This window comes from Corvus kubaryi, unplaced genomic scaffold, assembly GCF_017639235.1.
Source record: "Corvus kubaryi isolate FWS band 111438036 unplaced genomic scaffold, C.kubaryi_AGA036_p1.0 65483, whole genome shotgun sequence".
In the NCBI taxonomy this organism is placed as follows: Eukaryota; Metazoa; Chordata; class Aves; order Passeriformes; family Corvidae; genus Corvus; species Corvus kubaryi.
Window position 1 is genome coordinate 25,487 of NW_024582041.1, and position 16,207 is coordinate 41,693.

Here is a 16,207-nt window from a genome sequence, read left to right on the forward strand (position 1 = left end):
AGCCCTTATCTCCTGTACCCTCAGGGCAGCCTAGGAGAGGGACCACATAGTCAAAATTGTAACGAGGTGATCCTTTTATTAAAGAGAAAAGTGGCAAAGAAGGAAACTCATAGCAAACACTGAAGGGAGGTGGAAAGAGCAGGGGGTAAGTTAACGTGCCCTTCTCCAGGCTGGATGCTTCCCACTGAGAACTCACAGCTTTCTGGGCTCGCTCACGAAAACACTGGCCAAAATAGGGTTGAATTAATTCTAAAATAAAAGGCGAGCTTTTCAACAAGAGTGTATTCGGCAACGTTAACTGTGGCCAGCAGTTAATTTCTGTCCTTTTCTCATCCCTTGAAGTCCGCAAAGTGTCTTTAAGACTTGGTCTTTTGTTTTAGAGCCTGGAGAAAACTCTTTGTTCTTCCTTAGGGTTAGCCCAGTTCTCAGACTTGCACATGGCAATACTTGAATATCTCCACGTCGTGATATTAAAGATGGATATTCCCGCATTATTCGCATCATTGTTTCTATGACAAAAAGCACCGAGTTCATACATAGTAAAGACGTCTTTTTTCTGACGCCTTCACGTTGAGAAGCTGAAAAGGTATTTTACTGAAGTTCGGCTAAATTGCAGGAACAGGTTCACCCAGAGGACAAATTTTCTATTCGATTAGTTGTATTTCAGCCGGGAAGAGTGACCTCTAAACCCTTAACCTTTTGGACCCAAACTACCCTTCCCTTTCTCTAGCATGGAGAGCAGCTAGCAGCAGCGCTTGAGGAGGGAATTCCTGAGACAAGTTTTCAAGTTTTGTTACACCACGTTCCTGCAGTAGTGGCCTTTCCTCTCTAGAGCTGCTCAAAGCCATCTTTTTGCTCTTCATACTTATCTATTGAAATAAAGAAGAAAAAAGGGTGTGAGGAAGTAAAACTCCTCTAACTACTCTTCTTGAAAATCCTCCTCCTGGAACCCCGCTGTTTTCTTAAAGCCTGATAAGTTGGCTGGGAGCAGGGCAAAAGTGCTATTCGGGAGAGAGCTACCAACTCTGGCATCTGTGGTACAGCTCTGGAAAATAATGGCCTTGGATAAGTAAATCCTTGCTTTGTGCTTCTAATCAACCGAGATGGCTCCCGAAGTTAAAGGACCAACTTCTGCTCCCAAATTTCCTTCCCCCGCCCACTGAAGTCAAACAGGCGTGTAGCTGCTAGCAGAATTTGTCTCATTGTCTTTTGAAATGTTAATAACTCCAGGAAGAGTGTTGGCTTCAGCAGGCACAGCTCTTACAACCCTGTTTGCAAGTCCCATTTGAGCGAGGCTGGAGCCCTGTAGGTTTACATAGGTGTAATTGCACTGTAAGATCGGAGAATACGTGAAGTGAAGGTAGAGAGTACCAAACAGAAATAGCTCCCAGTGCCAATGCTCTGAATGGTCAGGAATGTCTGTAATAATGACCAGGAGCACCCACTGGTCGTTATCTCCCGTGCAAAAAGAACCCGAGGTTTATTTTTTAATGGTTTTAATCCTCCTCCAGAGTTATTTGGTGTATGAAGGGAAGCTGATTAATTTTGTTTATCACGGGTGAACGTTGTGCATTGGAGCCTTTGTTAAACGGTCGCATTGTCCAGCACTGCTCTCATCTCTGTTAAAGTGTGATGCTTTTAATAGACTTTGCTGATGTTTTGCTGCCATTGATTAAAGCGTTATTTATACTAACTGTCGCCTGTAGTTTTGATGTAAGCCCTCCACATAGTTTTGAAATAATAAAAGGTGTAGCAAAATAGATTCTGGTTTGTACCTTCAGCAAGCAGTTCTTACAAGGTGGGTCTCTCTTCTGTGAAAATTCTGGTCCCTCCCATCATTACAGTGTTAAAAGACGAGTGACTTTGCATAGCATCCTTCCAAATGTCCCTTTGAACAGGTTTGCTGTTTGCCTCAGCCATAATGGTGTGACTCTAGGCCAAGCTGGAGTCTATATTTACTTTTGGGCTACAGTTAAAAGTGCCTGTCATCCATTTGCTGCTGCTTTGCATTTAACAAGCCCTTCTAGAATGACTCCTGGATTTCTGCATGTGTGGTAGGAGGCAAGGAGCCACACCTGAAGTCACCTCGATGCCCGCACAGATGTGTGTCTTTTAGGTGAGTCCTGGAAAGAATCAATTAAATAAAGAAATGGAAATTTGAAATTGCAATGCAGAGAGTAGCTTTTCCTGAGCAGTAACCCTCACTTTGACAGTGGATACAAAAGAAAGACTACAAGAAAACACAACTTGGAGACTTTAAACTTTCCCATGCACCTATGGCAAGCATTTTTTTTTTTTCTTCCCAGCGTAAGCACGTCAGACAATAACACATACAACTAGCCAGGAGAAGTCGATTGCACTATTTTTGTCATAAGTACTTGTCAGTGAGGGCTTGTCCTCTCCTGGAGCGTGGTCAAGGCACGAGTTCAAAAATACAGTCTCTGGCTCAGCCCGGGCAGGGAGCAGGATGCGCAGCAGAAAGCATGTGCCCTTACTGCCCAAGTGCGCCGAGGGGAGCCTGAGGTTGCCTTTCTAAGCACACACTCGCTAAGTTTAAATATTGAGGCATATCTTGTGATTATACTTTCTCTCTCTGCTGTTTAATGGCTCCTCCTGTTACTCTCGATACATCAATACAGTTCTGTATATTATATCACCACTAGTCGTTAAGGTAAGAATGAAGAGGAAAGGCAGAGTCAATAGCAAACCCCACTTACTGTACAGTACAGTAAATAGGGACCTCTCGGTGCAGAGCCACACCGCTTCCAACGGCCATGTTTGTTAGCCCTTTTCCCTGATTCTTTTTTTCCTTTTTTTTTTTTTCCCCCTCATTTCCCCCCAAGCCTAGAGACCAAAATAATCTTGCTAGGAACAGTCATAACAGGCAGAATTTCAAAGTGCAAGGAAGATGATAAGAATAGATTTCTACAAGTCCTGACCACGTGATTTGCGAAATAATTAATTCAGCACGTCCCTTAAGAAACACGGAGTCGTCATTAATCTGCCAAGCAAAGGACTCTATCAGACTTGAAAACTGAAGAGATCCCAAGAATATAATATACAAAGGGTGCAGTCGCTCTCCCTGCACACCTAGCTCTTTGGTAGCTGCTGAAAAAGAGACGCCCGGTACGTAAATATTTTTTACTTTTATTCCTCCTTATTTAAGCCTTAATGAACTCAGCTGTCAAACACTTGACAAATAGGGCACGCTGCTTCCTGATTTCCAGCGCGGCAGCGGCCGGGAACCGGACCGGGCGCAAGCGATGACCTTTGCTTCCCAGGGAGCGGGGGAAAGAGGATGAGCGCGGAGCGCCGCGGAGCGCCGCGGAGCAGGGAGGCTGATCGCCAGACCGCCTCCCGGAGTGGCGGCTCCGGCCGTGGCTGCCTGCGCGGGGAGGCGCGGAGCGAAGCGGAGGAAACAATGCGGCTGTCAGGGCAGCCGCTGCCCGGTCCCAGCGGCGGGGAAAGGCCCTCAGCTTTTCTCAAGCGGGGTCGTAAATTTTGCCGTGCGTCTTTGACAGCGGGCCCGGAGCCAGCGCCAGGCGCGCATTTCCCCCGCCGCCCGCACAAAGGCCGGCTCCGGCCCCGCTGCCCCGGCCGCCCTGCCCGCTCCTGCCCCGGCCGCCCGAGCAGCGCCGCCCGGCGCGGGGCTGCGGGGGAGTCCGGCCGCATCCAGCCCCCGGAGTGGGCATGCCGGCTTGCAAGTCCCCGATCAATAGCCCGGACTAGGGAAAAAATAGCGTTTGTGTTTTTATACAAAGCCACTCTCTATAAACTCCATAGAATACGGACGAGACTGAGATTTCTCTGTGAAATCCCAGTCAGATGGAAATACCTTCTGCAAACAGGATATTCTTTATTATCCCTTGCTGGAGTCATTTCTAAAAACCCTAGATTGTAGCTTTTTATTGCTTCCGTTTCGTTGGCAGGGCAGAGACAAAGTTTCCTACGTTATGAATTATACATTCAAACAATAACACATTAATTCAATTATTCAAAGATGACAAATGTTTATGTGCTGTGGTAGTGACTAAGGAACAGATTTGCTACTTCACAAGAACTCCTACATTTTTATCAATGAAGTTTTATATTATCTTATTGGGCCGGGAAAGAAACTAAACTCCACCAAGACACGCAGTAAAATGGACCTGAACATAAATCGCAACCCTTTCATAAGAGCGTTTATTCTCGCATATAGCCCGGGCTATTTTATCAGTTTGACAATTGCCGGAGTTGTTGTTATAAATCATCATAAGTAATTCCTGAAAGGGTGCGAGGCTGCTGGGGGGCGGGCGGAGACTGTAAATCTTTCTGTTTTATTGCTGTATGAACATATGCTCCGATTGAAGAAGTCTTAGATCCTTTACTGGAGACAAATTCGCGCAAAGCTGGAGTCCCACCAGCCAAAGGATTAACATTTCCTTAATACTTTTTCAGTCCCCTTTAAAATATCTTAATTCTGGCAGTGGTGGTGAAGGTGCTCCTTTCTTTCAGCCGTCCTCCATTTTCACGTTAAATTTGCTTGGTTTTCTGGTGGTTTTGTTGTTGTTGTGTTTGTTTGTTTGTGTGGCTTGGGGTTTTTTTTGTTTGGTTTTTTTTGTTGTTTGTTTGTTTTTTGGTTTTTTTTTTTAAAGCACTAGACTCTGAAAAGACACCGAAGGGCTGTGAGGCTTTCTCCGGGGGTTCTGAACTGCCCTCCAAAAAGGCATTTTCTTCTGAATCCTCTTCGTGTTCTTTGCTCGTGTCCAGCTTTTCCCCTCGCACTTTTGTGTAGGAAGCTAAAGACCTCTCCGTCATCCAAAACGCCTAAACAGCGGCCAGAATTATGTTCGGCTTTGTGTGCATGTACACAAGTATGCAGAACACGCTGTGCGTGTAGGGGTTGCTGTATGTACACACAGACACGCGAGCGCGGGGGGCTCGGCAAAACTACCCAGACACCAAAATATATGGCTGACTGAAAAGGATATAAAGAACCATTACCTCTTACTTGAGGCGAGATTTAAGTGCATCATTTCGAAGAAATATAGGATTATAAATCCGAAGCCGTACACAATAATTTACATTGAACTTACGTTTCCATCACTGGACTCCAATCTTTTTATAACTGGTTTGCAAAGTCAGGAAAAGCAGTGTAATTTAGATAAATGTTACAATGCACTTACGGTTAGTATTGTAAGGTAATACGTTACTGTCACATCCCCATGCTTTGGATGGTAATGAAATCATAGCAGATGTTAGATTAGGTGTGGTGTATTTATAGCTACAGATATGTTACAAAAAAAAATCAAACAGAGAAGCTAACATATATATTTGTTTCCTTTTGCCTAACTGGTATTGTTGGGGAGCTTTGTGGGCACACATGACAGATATACACAGGGTTTGCTCCATGTCTCTTCATACACACAGAGCAGGGAGGCAGGCTCAGGGCAGACACACACACGCACAAATGTCATGAGGGTTTTTTTCCCAGCGTTTGTTCAGCCTCCAGACAGGGGTAATCCCCGCTGCCCCGCATCTTCCCGGTCCAGAGAAGGAGAAAGCAAAAAGTCGCGCAAGCCAGTGGGCCCCAGCGCCTGTCCGCCAGAGCAGCGTTGCTGCGGAGCTGCCCCCGGCACATGCTCCCGGCCGCAGCCGGTTCCAAATACCTCTTCTGTCTCCGCTGGGAATTTCTGCGCGCTGGGATCATCCCGCGGAATTCACCTTTTTCCTCTGCTCCGCCAGCCCCACGGGGCGCGTAAGTGCGGGGGCCGCGGCGGCGGAGCGGCGCGGGAAGAGAGCGGGCTGGGACAGCGCGGTCGGGCGCGCAGGGGCGCGGGGGCCGCCCGCCCCACGGGGCCCGGCGCGGCAGCCCCGCTGCGCGGGGGCGCGGGGAGCGCGCCAGCCTCGGCCCCGGCGCGCTGCTCTGCGATCACGTGGGCAAATATGCCTGTATTTTAAGGCAGTGCCTATATTTCTGATTATAAAGGGATTTCTCCTGCTCGCCCCCAAAATTCATCAATGGCCGCACGATTTAAAACCAAAACAAAACAGGAGCTGGCCAATTGCTGTCGTTGGTTCCAGGAGGCTGATGGCTAAAGGGTTGTGTGTTGATTTTTTTTTTTAAAGCCCAACAAATTCCGATTTCCACTCGCTCTCTTTTATTGGTAGTTGAGCCTGAGCCTGTTTTCGTTCTATCGGGAATTCTGGTGTATGGAAATATTTGTAAAACCGCAAGATCAGGTTTAGGAGAGTATTGTCTGCAGACAAAGGGTGAAGGATATATTCTAAGAACTGCAAGCGCAGATCCTGAAAAGTGAGGAACCCAGGTTTATGATAAATTGATACACAGGTAAGCAACTGCATGACAAAATGGGACGTTTAACCGCAGGGGCTGTATTATCTCCTTTGCTCAGAGATGGTCTGGAATTTGTTTGCAATCTCTGCCCGTAGAGGCAAACGTATGGAGTGGTCTCCACCTACTTGAACGTTTTAAGCTGTATCTTCTTTTTACTATGTTCTTTAAATAAAAAGTGAACTCATTTCCAAAAGCTAGGGGAATACGTTTAACCCTATCCTTTCCTCAATTTTCGGTGGTTTCAGGAAGGGAATTACAAATAAGCAAACAAACGAGGGAGAGAACTTTGCTAGATGCTCCCATTGCCAAAGTGAGATTGAGCATCACGTTAATGCGTTGCTGCGGTTAGCCGGGCAGGGGGTAGCCGCGTTGATTTGTAAAGGGCGGTTTAAAATAGGCTCATCGGTAACGTAGCCCCTGCATAGGGTCTCTTAAATATTCGTGCCAAGTGTCTTCCCGAACCTTTTTCCCTGGCCGTGCATTCGTGCTCCTTAGTGGCTGTTGTTTTCCTTCCGCAGTTGTTTTAGTACTGCTATTACCGGTGTGCTCATGCCTTCGAGTTACACATGCTAGTTGAAGCACGGCTTGATATTTATCTACCGAGAAGTTTCTTGCCCTGCATTTGTGTGGTTTGATCAATAAGACGGTGGGAAGATGCCTGGGGGGGACCGGTGCCTCTCTGGGCGGACTGGGGGTCTGGAAGCGACCACACAGCCTCCCCGCGTACACTTACAGCTCAGCTCCCGCTTGGGCTGTTGTAACTAGCCCGACTCTCCCAGGAATGCCTGTTTCTACTGACTGGTGGCTTGCCTGGAGCCCGGGTGAACTCTCGGTTATGTCTGTTGTAAAGCCCCTGCGTAAAGCCCGGCGTTGTGCTGTCGAGCAGGAGCGTGTGTAAGGCTGGAACGGACCCTGCCCGCCCCGAGTCACCCGGGCAAGTCCTCGGCGGGGGTCGGAGTGCCCCGAAGGAACAGGGTGGGAGAGCAGGGGAAAAGGAGATAGTTAGGGTGTTTATTTATTTATTTTTATTTTATGTTGCATGTTGCTCTGCTCGATCAGAAGTTAAAAGCACTGAACATTTTTCTTAGCTGTATGCCTCCAAGCTGCTGGCCTGCCAAGTTAGTCAGCTGAATCCAATTACTGCAAGCAGCATTTCATTTGGCTCGATGGAAGCACTCACTTATAACTTCACCTAAAATTTCAATAATACCTATATTGGTCCCACGCCTGAATAAGTCCAAAGATTTCCCTGGGTTCAGCTCCGGCAACGTCTTCGCCGAGCGCTGGGAGCCGAGCACAACCCCAGCGTGCCCAGACTCCTCTCTCCGCAGTACGAACTTTGGGGGTTATTCCTGTGGCCGTGGAAGTCTTGGTATTTGGCCAAGCTCTGGCTAAATAAAGCATGTCTAGAGCTAGAATGCTATTGCTTGTGAGGCTGAGAAGCTGCTTCGGAAAGGGATGAGAAGTCGATAATTAATTAGGCACAAAATGAAAACTTACCGTGTTAATCAACAGCGGCTAACAATGACTTGGTCTGCAATATTATGATCTCTCCGCTCAGGGGCTAAGGTGCAACCCACCTTAGGTTGCCTTCATACACCGTGTAAAGTACTATTTCTAATGAATTCTCTTTAAAAAAATAAAGCACTTAAAGTTGACATACGCCCACGTGAATACATTATATAAGACGTTACCGGGACAGGCCTGGGCCAGGAACCTGAGCGAGCATCATGTGTAATCATGAAGCTCCACTTCCCTAACTTCAGTTTGCCAGCATAAATTAAGGTGATTTGGAAGGGGAATGTAGCATCCTACTGAGTTTGGTTAGGGAGAGAGAAGACTTGGTGGAAAGTTGTAAGGTCTGTTGTGTTGTGAGCTATCGGAGGCGCTTCCGTTGGTTGTTCATTAAGTGGTGAGTTATTGCTATACGAGCCAAAGGTCATTTCAAAGGCTTATGGTGGCTAGATATCGTCTTTATAATGACCTGGGCTTCTTTGTGGGGGATTTTTTGGCACTCTAAAGTTCTTAAAGTCCTGAATCGACACATTGCACAGACAAAGGCAAAATACTCATTTCGAGACGCAAATGTTTGCAGCGCATTTTCAATGCTGGGGCTTCTTCGCTTATCTTTCTCTCTGTCTTACTCGGTATCTGGGGGGAGAAATGGAGAGAGACCCGCGCTAGCTTCGTTTCCGCTGAACTCTTCGCGGGCCGTGGGTGCGGGCGGCGGGAGACGCGCTTGTGACCGTCGAAGGTGCCCGCAGCTCCCCCGAAAGGCGCTCCCGTACCCCCGTGCGCTGCCTCCCCTCGCCCCGGCCCGGCCTGGACTGGGGGCTCGGGGAGACAGGCGCGGTTCCGCGGCCGGTGCGCGGGGCCCGTCGGAGCGGCTGCCGCAGGCCGCCCTGCCCGGGTCCGACCCGCAACCGGAATATTTTGCACAGTTTTTTGCTCCCCGCCTCTCTCAAGGCGCTATTAATAAATGAAGAGAAACATCTGCCCTTTGTCTGGTAAAAGATCTGACGCGGACGGAAAGACACGGTGAAGGGCTGCGGACGAGATGTGCATTTATTAACAAAGTCCTAAGGAAGAAAGTCCAAAACAAAGCAGTTTCCACTGAGAGTTATCACTTCTGTTGCAGGTCCGTGCCCACGGATTATCCAAAGGAACCTGAAGATCCTACTCACACAGTTAAAGTCAAAAATCAAGAAAAAACGTAAGTTTGGTGAGTTCTCTAAATTTCCTTTTCCATCCATCTCTCGCTTTCCCTATCGCGACAGACCAGTCGCAGGGAGCACAGCCCGGTCCCGGTCCCGGCCCCAGCCCTGGCCCTGGCCCTGGCCCCGGCCCGCCGAGCGGGGAGAGCCGCTCGGTCGAGCCCGCCGGCGGCGGCACCCGGGGCACGCCGCCGCACACGTCAGATAAAGAGCGGCCCGCAGAAAGCCCCGCTGAAAGCAGCCCCTGCTCCGCGGAAGCCGAGCCCGGCTGGGGAGCAGCCGAGGCCTGGGCCCAGCGGCGGGGAGCGGGTGGCTCCCTGTGGGGGTTCCGCAGCTGGTTTAATAGGCCCCACGGCGGCCACCGCTCTGTGTCTCGCGGGGCCCCTTCGTGCTCCCCAGTGCTCTCAGTGCCCTCAAAGACGAGACATCCCCCGGCTCAGGCGCAGCCCCAGCGGCGGCTGCCCAGTTGCCCTGCTTGCGGCCGGCTCCGGCGGCGGCTCCAGCGCTTTCCTTATATACAGGGCTGCCCCGGGCCGGCGGCCGGGAAACGTGCCGAGCAGGGGATTCTTTTGCCGGGCTCCCTCCTACGCGCCGGCTGCTTTGCACTTCTGAAAGTGCCGGGGCTTGGGAAGTGTTTTCCTTTTCATTCCTGGCCGGAGCGTTTACTGCCACGGCGCTAGCAGTCATAAATTTTGTTACAACCGCAATGACAGGTGCATTGATACGCACCCTGAGAGCTCCGGCTGCTTTAATAACCGCTTCGCTGGCCGCTCTCACCGCCTCTTATTTATTCGGTATCATATTAGATATTGATCCGAAGCAGAATTAAGTGTAGTGGAAGTTTTAGTAGAGAACTGCTTAATATGAAAGTGTCGGTAGGAAAGCGGCTGGCAGTGCCGGGCCGGAGTCAGCCTGGGCCAGCCGGGTTCCACGCACACGCGCGGGTGGACGCTTGGGCTCTCAGCTGCTCTCCAGGCAGAGCTGTGAGAGGGTCGGCATCCCCTAAAGACACTGGAACCAGTGGCAGGACAAAAAGCCCCATTATCATGTGCAACGCCTAACAGTTCAGATGAGGTTAACCTTTCTGGAGAGGAGGAAGGGAAATCTGAAGCACAGACATGGATACTTTGCGTTTTCCTACCCTCGGTGCCTCCGAGCCCACCTCCCACGGCTCGGCCTCACCATTTGGATGTCACTTTTTTTTTTTTCCCCTGGAGGCTATTTCTGGCCAAACCACCAAGTGTTGAGCCCCCGCTTTGGTGTTACCTATAAAAACATCACCCCAGGCCTTTCGCTCGTGGAAAATCAAACCCTGGATAGGTCTCCCTCTCCCTCTTTCTGTCCCTCTCTCTCTTTTTAAGATCTAAAGATGAGCCACCAACAGTTGAGCATTGTCCATGTGATTTATGGCCCATAGCCTCCTTTTTAGGTTCAAGCAGAGTTCACAAGCAGTTGGTATTTCAGAAAAGAAATAAGGCTTTTAACAGCTTAACAGCAATATTCTTTCTTAAGATTCTGTGTATTCTTTTGGGAACTATATTTCACAAGGCTTATAAAAGCCTACGCTTAAGGCAGTGCTGTGCTAACAAAAGTCCTCAGTCCAGACCGGTCCCGAAAATGTAGATGATAGAAGTGGGAAAACAACAACAAAGTTTTTGGCCAAAACTACTTCCAAGACTAGTCAAGATAATCACATAGTAGTAGAACTCATCTTTATCGCCACCGTCCATTTCTATAGACTTTTTAAACTAAAATTTTCCAGTAGAGGAAAACAGTTCCCGTTTCCGTCAGCTTCACAGATCATCTCGAGCTTTTGTTTAGGAAAGAAAAAGACCCCGGCGGTTTGTGACACGGGATAAACCGCCGAGAGCGGCCGTGGATCGCAGCTCGCTGAGGTTATTTTGTCTTAGAGAGATGTGTTTCCCGGTTAATTGCAGAGAACAGATCAACGGTACTTGACAGGACCAACGGTACTTGCGAGATAAAGAGGAGTACTCTCCTAGTATTGCTTAAGTATAGGCTGGAGAACCGTAATCGTCGGACACCTTTGAAAGATTTCTAGCTACTTTTCTCTGGTATGTTAGTAGGCTTAAATCCTGCAGAAATACAAGGAAGTCTTAAGATATGTTGAGTTACAGACTTAGATTGTCAGGTGAAGTATGAGCTAATTTACAAAATTACCAAAACTGTCAGAGGAAACCCCTATCCCACAAGAAAAAATAAGAGCACGGAATATTAAAAATCCGCACCAAAATTGCAGAACAGTTTCCATCTTGTACTAAGCGCAGAGAAGTTTTGGGAGCAGCATGGAGAAAGGTAACAGCACTCTGCCTCAAAACATCTGCCCTAAGGGGACCGACCGTGCATTTTCGGTGGGAGCAGCCTCATGTGGGAGCCGGGGGGCGGGGAGGGGAGAGCCATAAGTTTGCAGGCTGAAAAAAGAAAAGAACCCTCTAAAAATTATCTCAAATATCTCAGGTTCTTTCTACTGCGTACAAATAAAAGGGACGAGAAACGTTGTGTGAGGGAATTTAATTCATCACAGAATTAAAATAGAGGAGCTGACCTGCGACTTCCTTTATAGTGCAAAGTGAAGGGAGTGAATGGCGCCGGTTATACTTTAACTCTGGAGGAATCCGGGGAAAGAAGAAGGGCGGGTTTACAAAGGGGACGGGATTTTTCTGCCTCTGCCCGGCCGCAGCCCGGGCTCCATCCATCATGTCAACCGTGCACAGCCGTGCGCACGCGTGCCGAGCGGGGGGCGCGGGTGCACTCGGCCGAAATGGGCCGGTGGGTCTTTAGGGACACCAGCCAGCTCAGTTGCTCACTGAGAGCCCTTGCCCACAACTGTGCGGTCCGATCCAGCCAAACTCGAGCGGGAACGGTCCAAAGGCAACACAAAGCAAATAAAGCATGCCCTAAAATGCTTCAAAAGGTGGCCTCTATGAAGTCCCGCCAATGTGTTCCAGTTCCCCCCTGCACCATCGTTCTCGGATGACTCTTTCCCTGCGGTGCCCCGGTCTTTCCCTGGTGTACTCTGCTCTCTCCCTGGTGTGGCCCAGTTTACCCTGACTCCTGCCTGGCGACCCTGCTCCTCCCCTTTTGTCCCTTGGTCCTTCTTTGGGTCCCCTGCTCCTTCCTTGATGTCTCCCAGCCCTCCCCGGGTTGGGAGGCCGAGGGTGCCGGGGTGCGGGGGGTGCCGGGACCGGCCCGTGCCGGCCGCTACCCGCCAGTTTCCCCTGCTAAAAGTGTCTTTTGTGTCCCTGCTGTTTCCCTCCCCAGGTGGCTGCGAGTGGCCCGGGCCGACGACGTGAGGCGCGGGGCGGCGGTCAATGTTATTTGAGCGGGGGCCGCGGGCCTCGGCGATCACAGAGCAGAGGATGCAGAAAGCCGCCTACTACGACAACGCGGGGCTCTTCGGGGGCTACACCTACAGCAAGGCCGACGCCTACCCCTACGGCGCGGCCCACCAGCCCTACGGCCAGGCCGGCTTGGACGGCGAGTACCCCGGCTCCGCCTGCTCCGTCCAGGGCTCGGCGCCCGGCCGCGCTCCGGCCCACAAGGGCAGCGAGCTGAGCGGGAGCTGCATGCGGCCGGGCGGGGGCGGCCCCGGGGGGCAGTCAGCCCCCGGGGATCGGCGAGCATCAGCCCCCGGCCCTGCCGCCTTCCTCCCCGCCCAACCCCCCTCCCAGTGTGCCCCCTCCGAAAAAAGCCAAGGGGGGCCCCAACTCCTCGGGCTCGGCCAGCGCCACCATCAGCAAGCAGATATTTCCTTGGATGAAAGAGTCCCGGCAGAACTCCAAGCAGAAAAGCACCTGCGCCCCCCCAGGTAGCCCAACACCCGCGCCCCGACCCACTGGTCGCCCGGGGAGCCGGGCTGAACCCCTCGGGCTGAACCCCTCGGCCTGAGCCCCCTGGCTCCGCGCCTTGTCCCCAACTCCTCCAGCTGCCATCGCCCCCTTCCCTCCCCACCCCGCGGGGGATCCCAGCCCTGCCGGGCGCTGCAGGTGGGACAGGCTGGGGGCGGGGTCCGGGGACTCCTGGACGGGCGGCCGCTGGTGGTCTCTGGGGGGAGGCAGCTGCGGGAGGGTGTGTATGTCGGGCAGGGAGGAGTGGGAGGCCACCTCCAGGCCCTCTGCGCCCCCTCCCCGGGCGCCGACAGAGCGAGAGGGGATAGCAGTTTTCCGAGGGACCCCGGGAGAAAGTGGGGGAGGTGTCTTTCGGGGGAGGCCAATGTCTCTTTGTGCCTCTTCCCTGCAGGAGAGAGCTGCGAGGACAAGAGCCCCCCCGGGCCGGCCTCCAAGAGGGTGCGCACAGCCTACACCAGCGCGCAGCTGGTGGAGCTGGAGAAGGAGTTTCACTTCAACCGCTACCTGTGCCGGCCGCGCCGCGTGGAGATGGCCAACCTGCTCAACCTGACCGAGCGGCAGATCAAGATCTGGTTCCAGAACCGCCGGATGAAGTACAAAAAGGACCAGAAAGCCAAAGGCATCATGCACTCCCCCGTCGGACAGTCCCCGGATCGAAGCCCCCCTCTAAGTGGCCCAAACCACGTCGGCTACTCCAGCCAGCTCCCCGGCGTCAACAGCCTCAGCTACGACGCGCCCTCGCCCACCTCCTTCGCCAAGTCCCAGCAGAGCATGTACGGGCTGGCCGCCTACACGGCGCCGCTGAGCAGCTGCCTGCCGCAGCAGAAGCGCTACGCGGGCGCGGAGTACGACCCCCACCCCATGCAGAGCGGCGGCGGCGGCTTCGCCAACCCCAGCCTGCAGGGCAGCCCCGTCTACGTGGGGGGGCAACTTCGTGGACTCGATGCCGGCCTCAGGCCCCATGTTCAACCTGGGGCACCTGCAGCACCCCTCCTCCGCCAGCGTGGACTACAGCTGCGCCGCCCAGATCCCCGGCGGCCACCACCACGGACCTTGCGACCCCCACCCTACCTACACGGACCTTTCATCTCACCACACCTCTCAGGGACGGATGCAGGAGGCGCCCAAGCTCACGCATCTGTAGCGGGGCGGCGGCCGGCGGGCCCCGCTCCCCTCTCCATTACCTCACTTTTCTGACGGGACAGTGTTACTGTGCTCTCGAGTGCCAACAGTATTAGTGGATTTGTCTCCCCTAGCAGCTCCCTTCTTGCTTCCGCAGCCCCGAGTAGGTCCGTGAGCAGGAGCCTTTCTCTTAGAGCTGTTTTAAGCATGACAGTGCAATATACTGCCAACCGAGGGACTGATAAGCTGGTAATGATGTACTTGAAGGTAAGTCTTAGAGATGCTGTAGTGTTAGCAGCGCGTCATGCTGAGGTGTTTTAGACCAGTCGTGAGCCGTCGAAACTCGCCCGCGCGTAAGCTTATTTCAGAGAAGTTAATTTATGAGTTCTTCCGTAACGTAAGGATCGCATTGGACTAAATGATATGTATTTATTATTTTAAGCGAGACATTTTTTGTATCACTGATTATTTATCCTCGTCTTAATGTATTTATGTGGGTATTTGTAGAGTTTCTTCACCAATACTTCGGGAGAGGGATTCAGGTCCATGGTGACTTACATTTCACCTATTTAGTATAATCGGTCTGAGCTAGTTGAGAGAGTAGTCTTGAACAGTTGTAACAGTGGCTGGTGTTTGTAGTTTATGTAAGGATTAATTAAGACAGCAAGTCGTAAATCATTAATAGAGTAAATCAAACTGTGGCATCACACAAAGAGCCGTTACACTTAAAAAAATATTGAAACTATTTTTAAAGTATTTATTTCTAATCGGCTGGCCCCACTCAAGCGCCTCGGTGGCTTGGCTGGCAGCTGGCTCGGCCGGGTGAAGCCACCTTTAGTTGGAAGCGCAGCCGCTTTGAGGAGGCAATCTACAAAGCGGGGCTCTTGGCCATCTTGTTTCAGATCAAATCCTGCATACAAAAACCTCGGTGAGGTTAACATTTATTTATTGGCTGGGTATCTATCGTGCATATTATTATTATTTTGGTGGGCTATTTTATTTTTCTTTCCTTTTTCCTCTCTTTTTTTTTTTTTTTTTTTTTTTAATTTACACTCTGGCTATCCAAAATAGAAAATAAATTAGAAGCTTAGAAGGCAAAAGAAATTAGAAACCCTCTGATAGTGCTAATTTCATTAGGGTCTCCATAGCAATCCGCGCAGCAGCTGCCGCCTCCTTTGTTATTTTTATACTGTTGTCTTTATACTAACCATAAATCAATTTTTAGACATCTTTGGAAGCCCGAGCTTTTCCTCTTGTTTTGTTTTTTTTTTCATAAATGTAAACTTTGAAAGAAAATTGACAATCAGATACACACAGCCGAAGGGAGACGCTGAGACGGGGTGCGGGCAGTGGCCGGGCGGTGCCGCCGCGCTCCCTCGGTGCCCGGCAAGGACAGTCCCACCCGCCTGACCGCGGCAGGGGGGTACCGCCACCTCTTCCTGCCACAAGCAGGACAGTTAACACGGGGAAGAAAAAGTAAAAAGAAGAGAAAACGCTAGGAAAAAGAAAGGGAACGATGCTCTGAACTCTTGTGTTTCCTCCTCTCTAGTTACACGGCTGTATTGAATTCCTCGCTGGATTTACAGAGATACTTCTTTTGTAAACGCTGTGATTAAAGTCTCTTCCTGACAGTACATATCGCTCTGAGAAGACTATTCTTATCTCTTTCTAAAAGTGTCGAGTTAAATATTAATCCAAACTTCTGAATTCCCCACCAAAGTGTCTGACGCATCACTTTCCAGTTTGACAAGCACTGCAGCTCCTACTCCATCCTCTAATGACAGACATGGCATTCCTATTGTGAGAAATATTCTACCACCTCCAATTCTGGTCAACACAGACAAGTTTTCTTTTATTTATTCTTCTTTTCTTTGCTATCCCTACTTTTTTCCTCACCATTTGGTATTTATGTTCAGCTGAACACTAACAATTCAAAATATTACTTAGGGTTTTATTTTCCCCTCTGTGAGATTTCAACAATGCTGTGCTACAGTGAAAAGTGTATCTTTTGGTAAATTTCACTTTTAATCAAGCAAATTTGGATATATGTGTTACAGATCTGTAAACAAAACAGAACAGAATAAACTGCTTTGTTTGGAGATATATTTTAACCCTTTTAAGCCCTAAAATTGTATTCTATGGAAGTTATCACACAAATTGTTTCT

At 50.5% G+C, this 16,207-nt stretch overlaps 1 protein-coding gene across 1 annotated transcript; it reads left to right on the forward strand.

The window, feature by feature from the left end:
• The first annotated feature begins 8,128 nt into the window (after positions 1-8,128).
• Positions 8,129-16,153, forward strand: LOC121673539 (homeobox protein Hox-D3-like). Its single transcript, XM_042046903.1, is given in 6 exon segments — positions 8,129-8,249; positions 8,976-9,059; positions 12,334-12,662; positions 12,664-12,880; positions 13,312-13,841; positions 13,843-16,153. Coding segments are annotated over 4 exon segments (1,248 nt in total). The 5' UTR covers positions 8,129-8,249; positions 8,976-9,059; positions 12,334-12,383; the 3' UTR covers positions 14,065-16,153.
• The last annotated feature ends 54 nt before the right edge of the window (positions 16,154-16,207 follow it).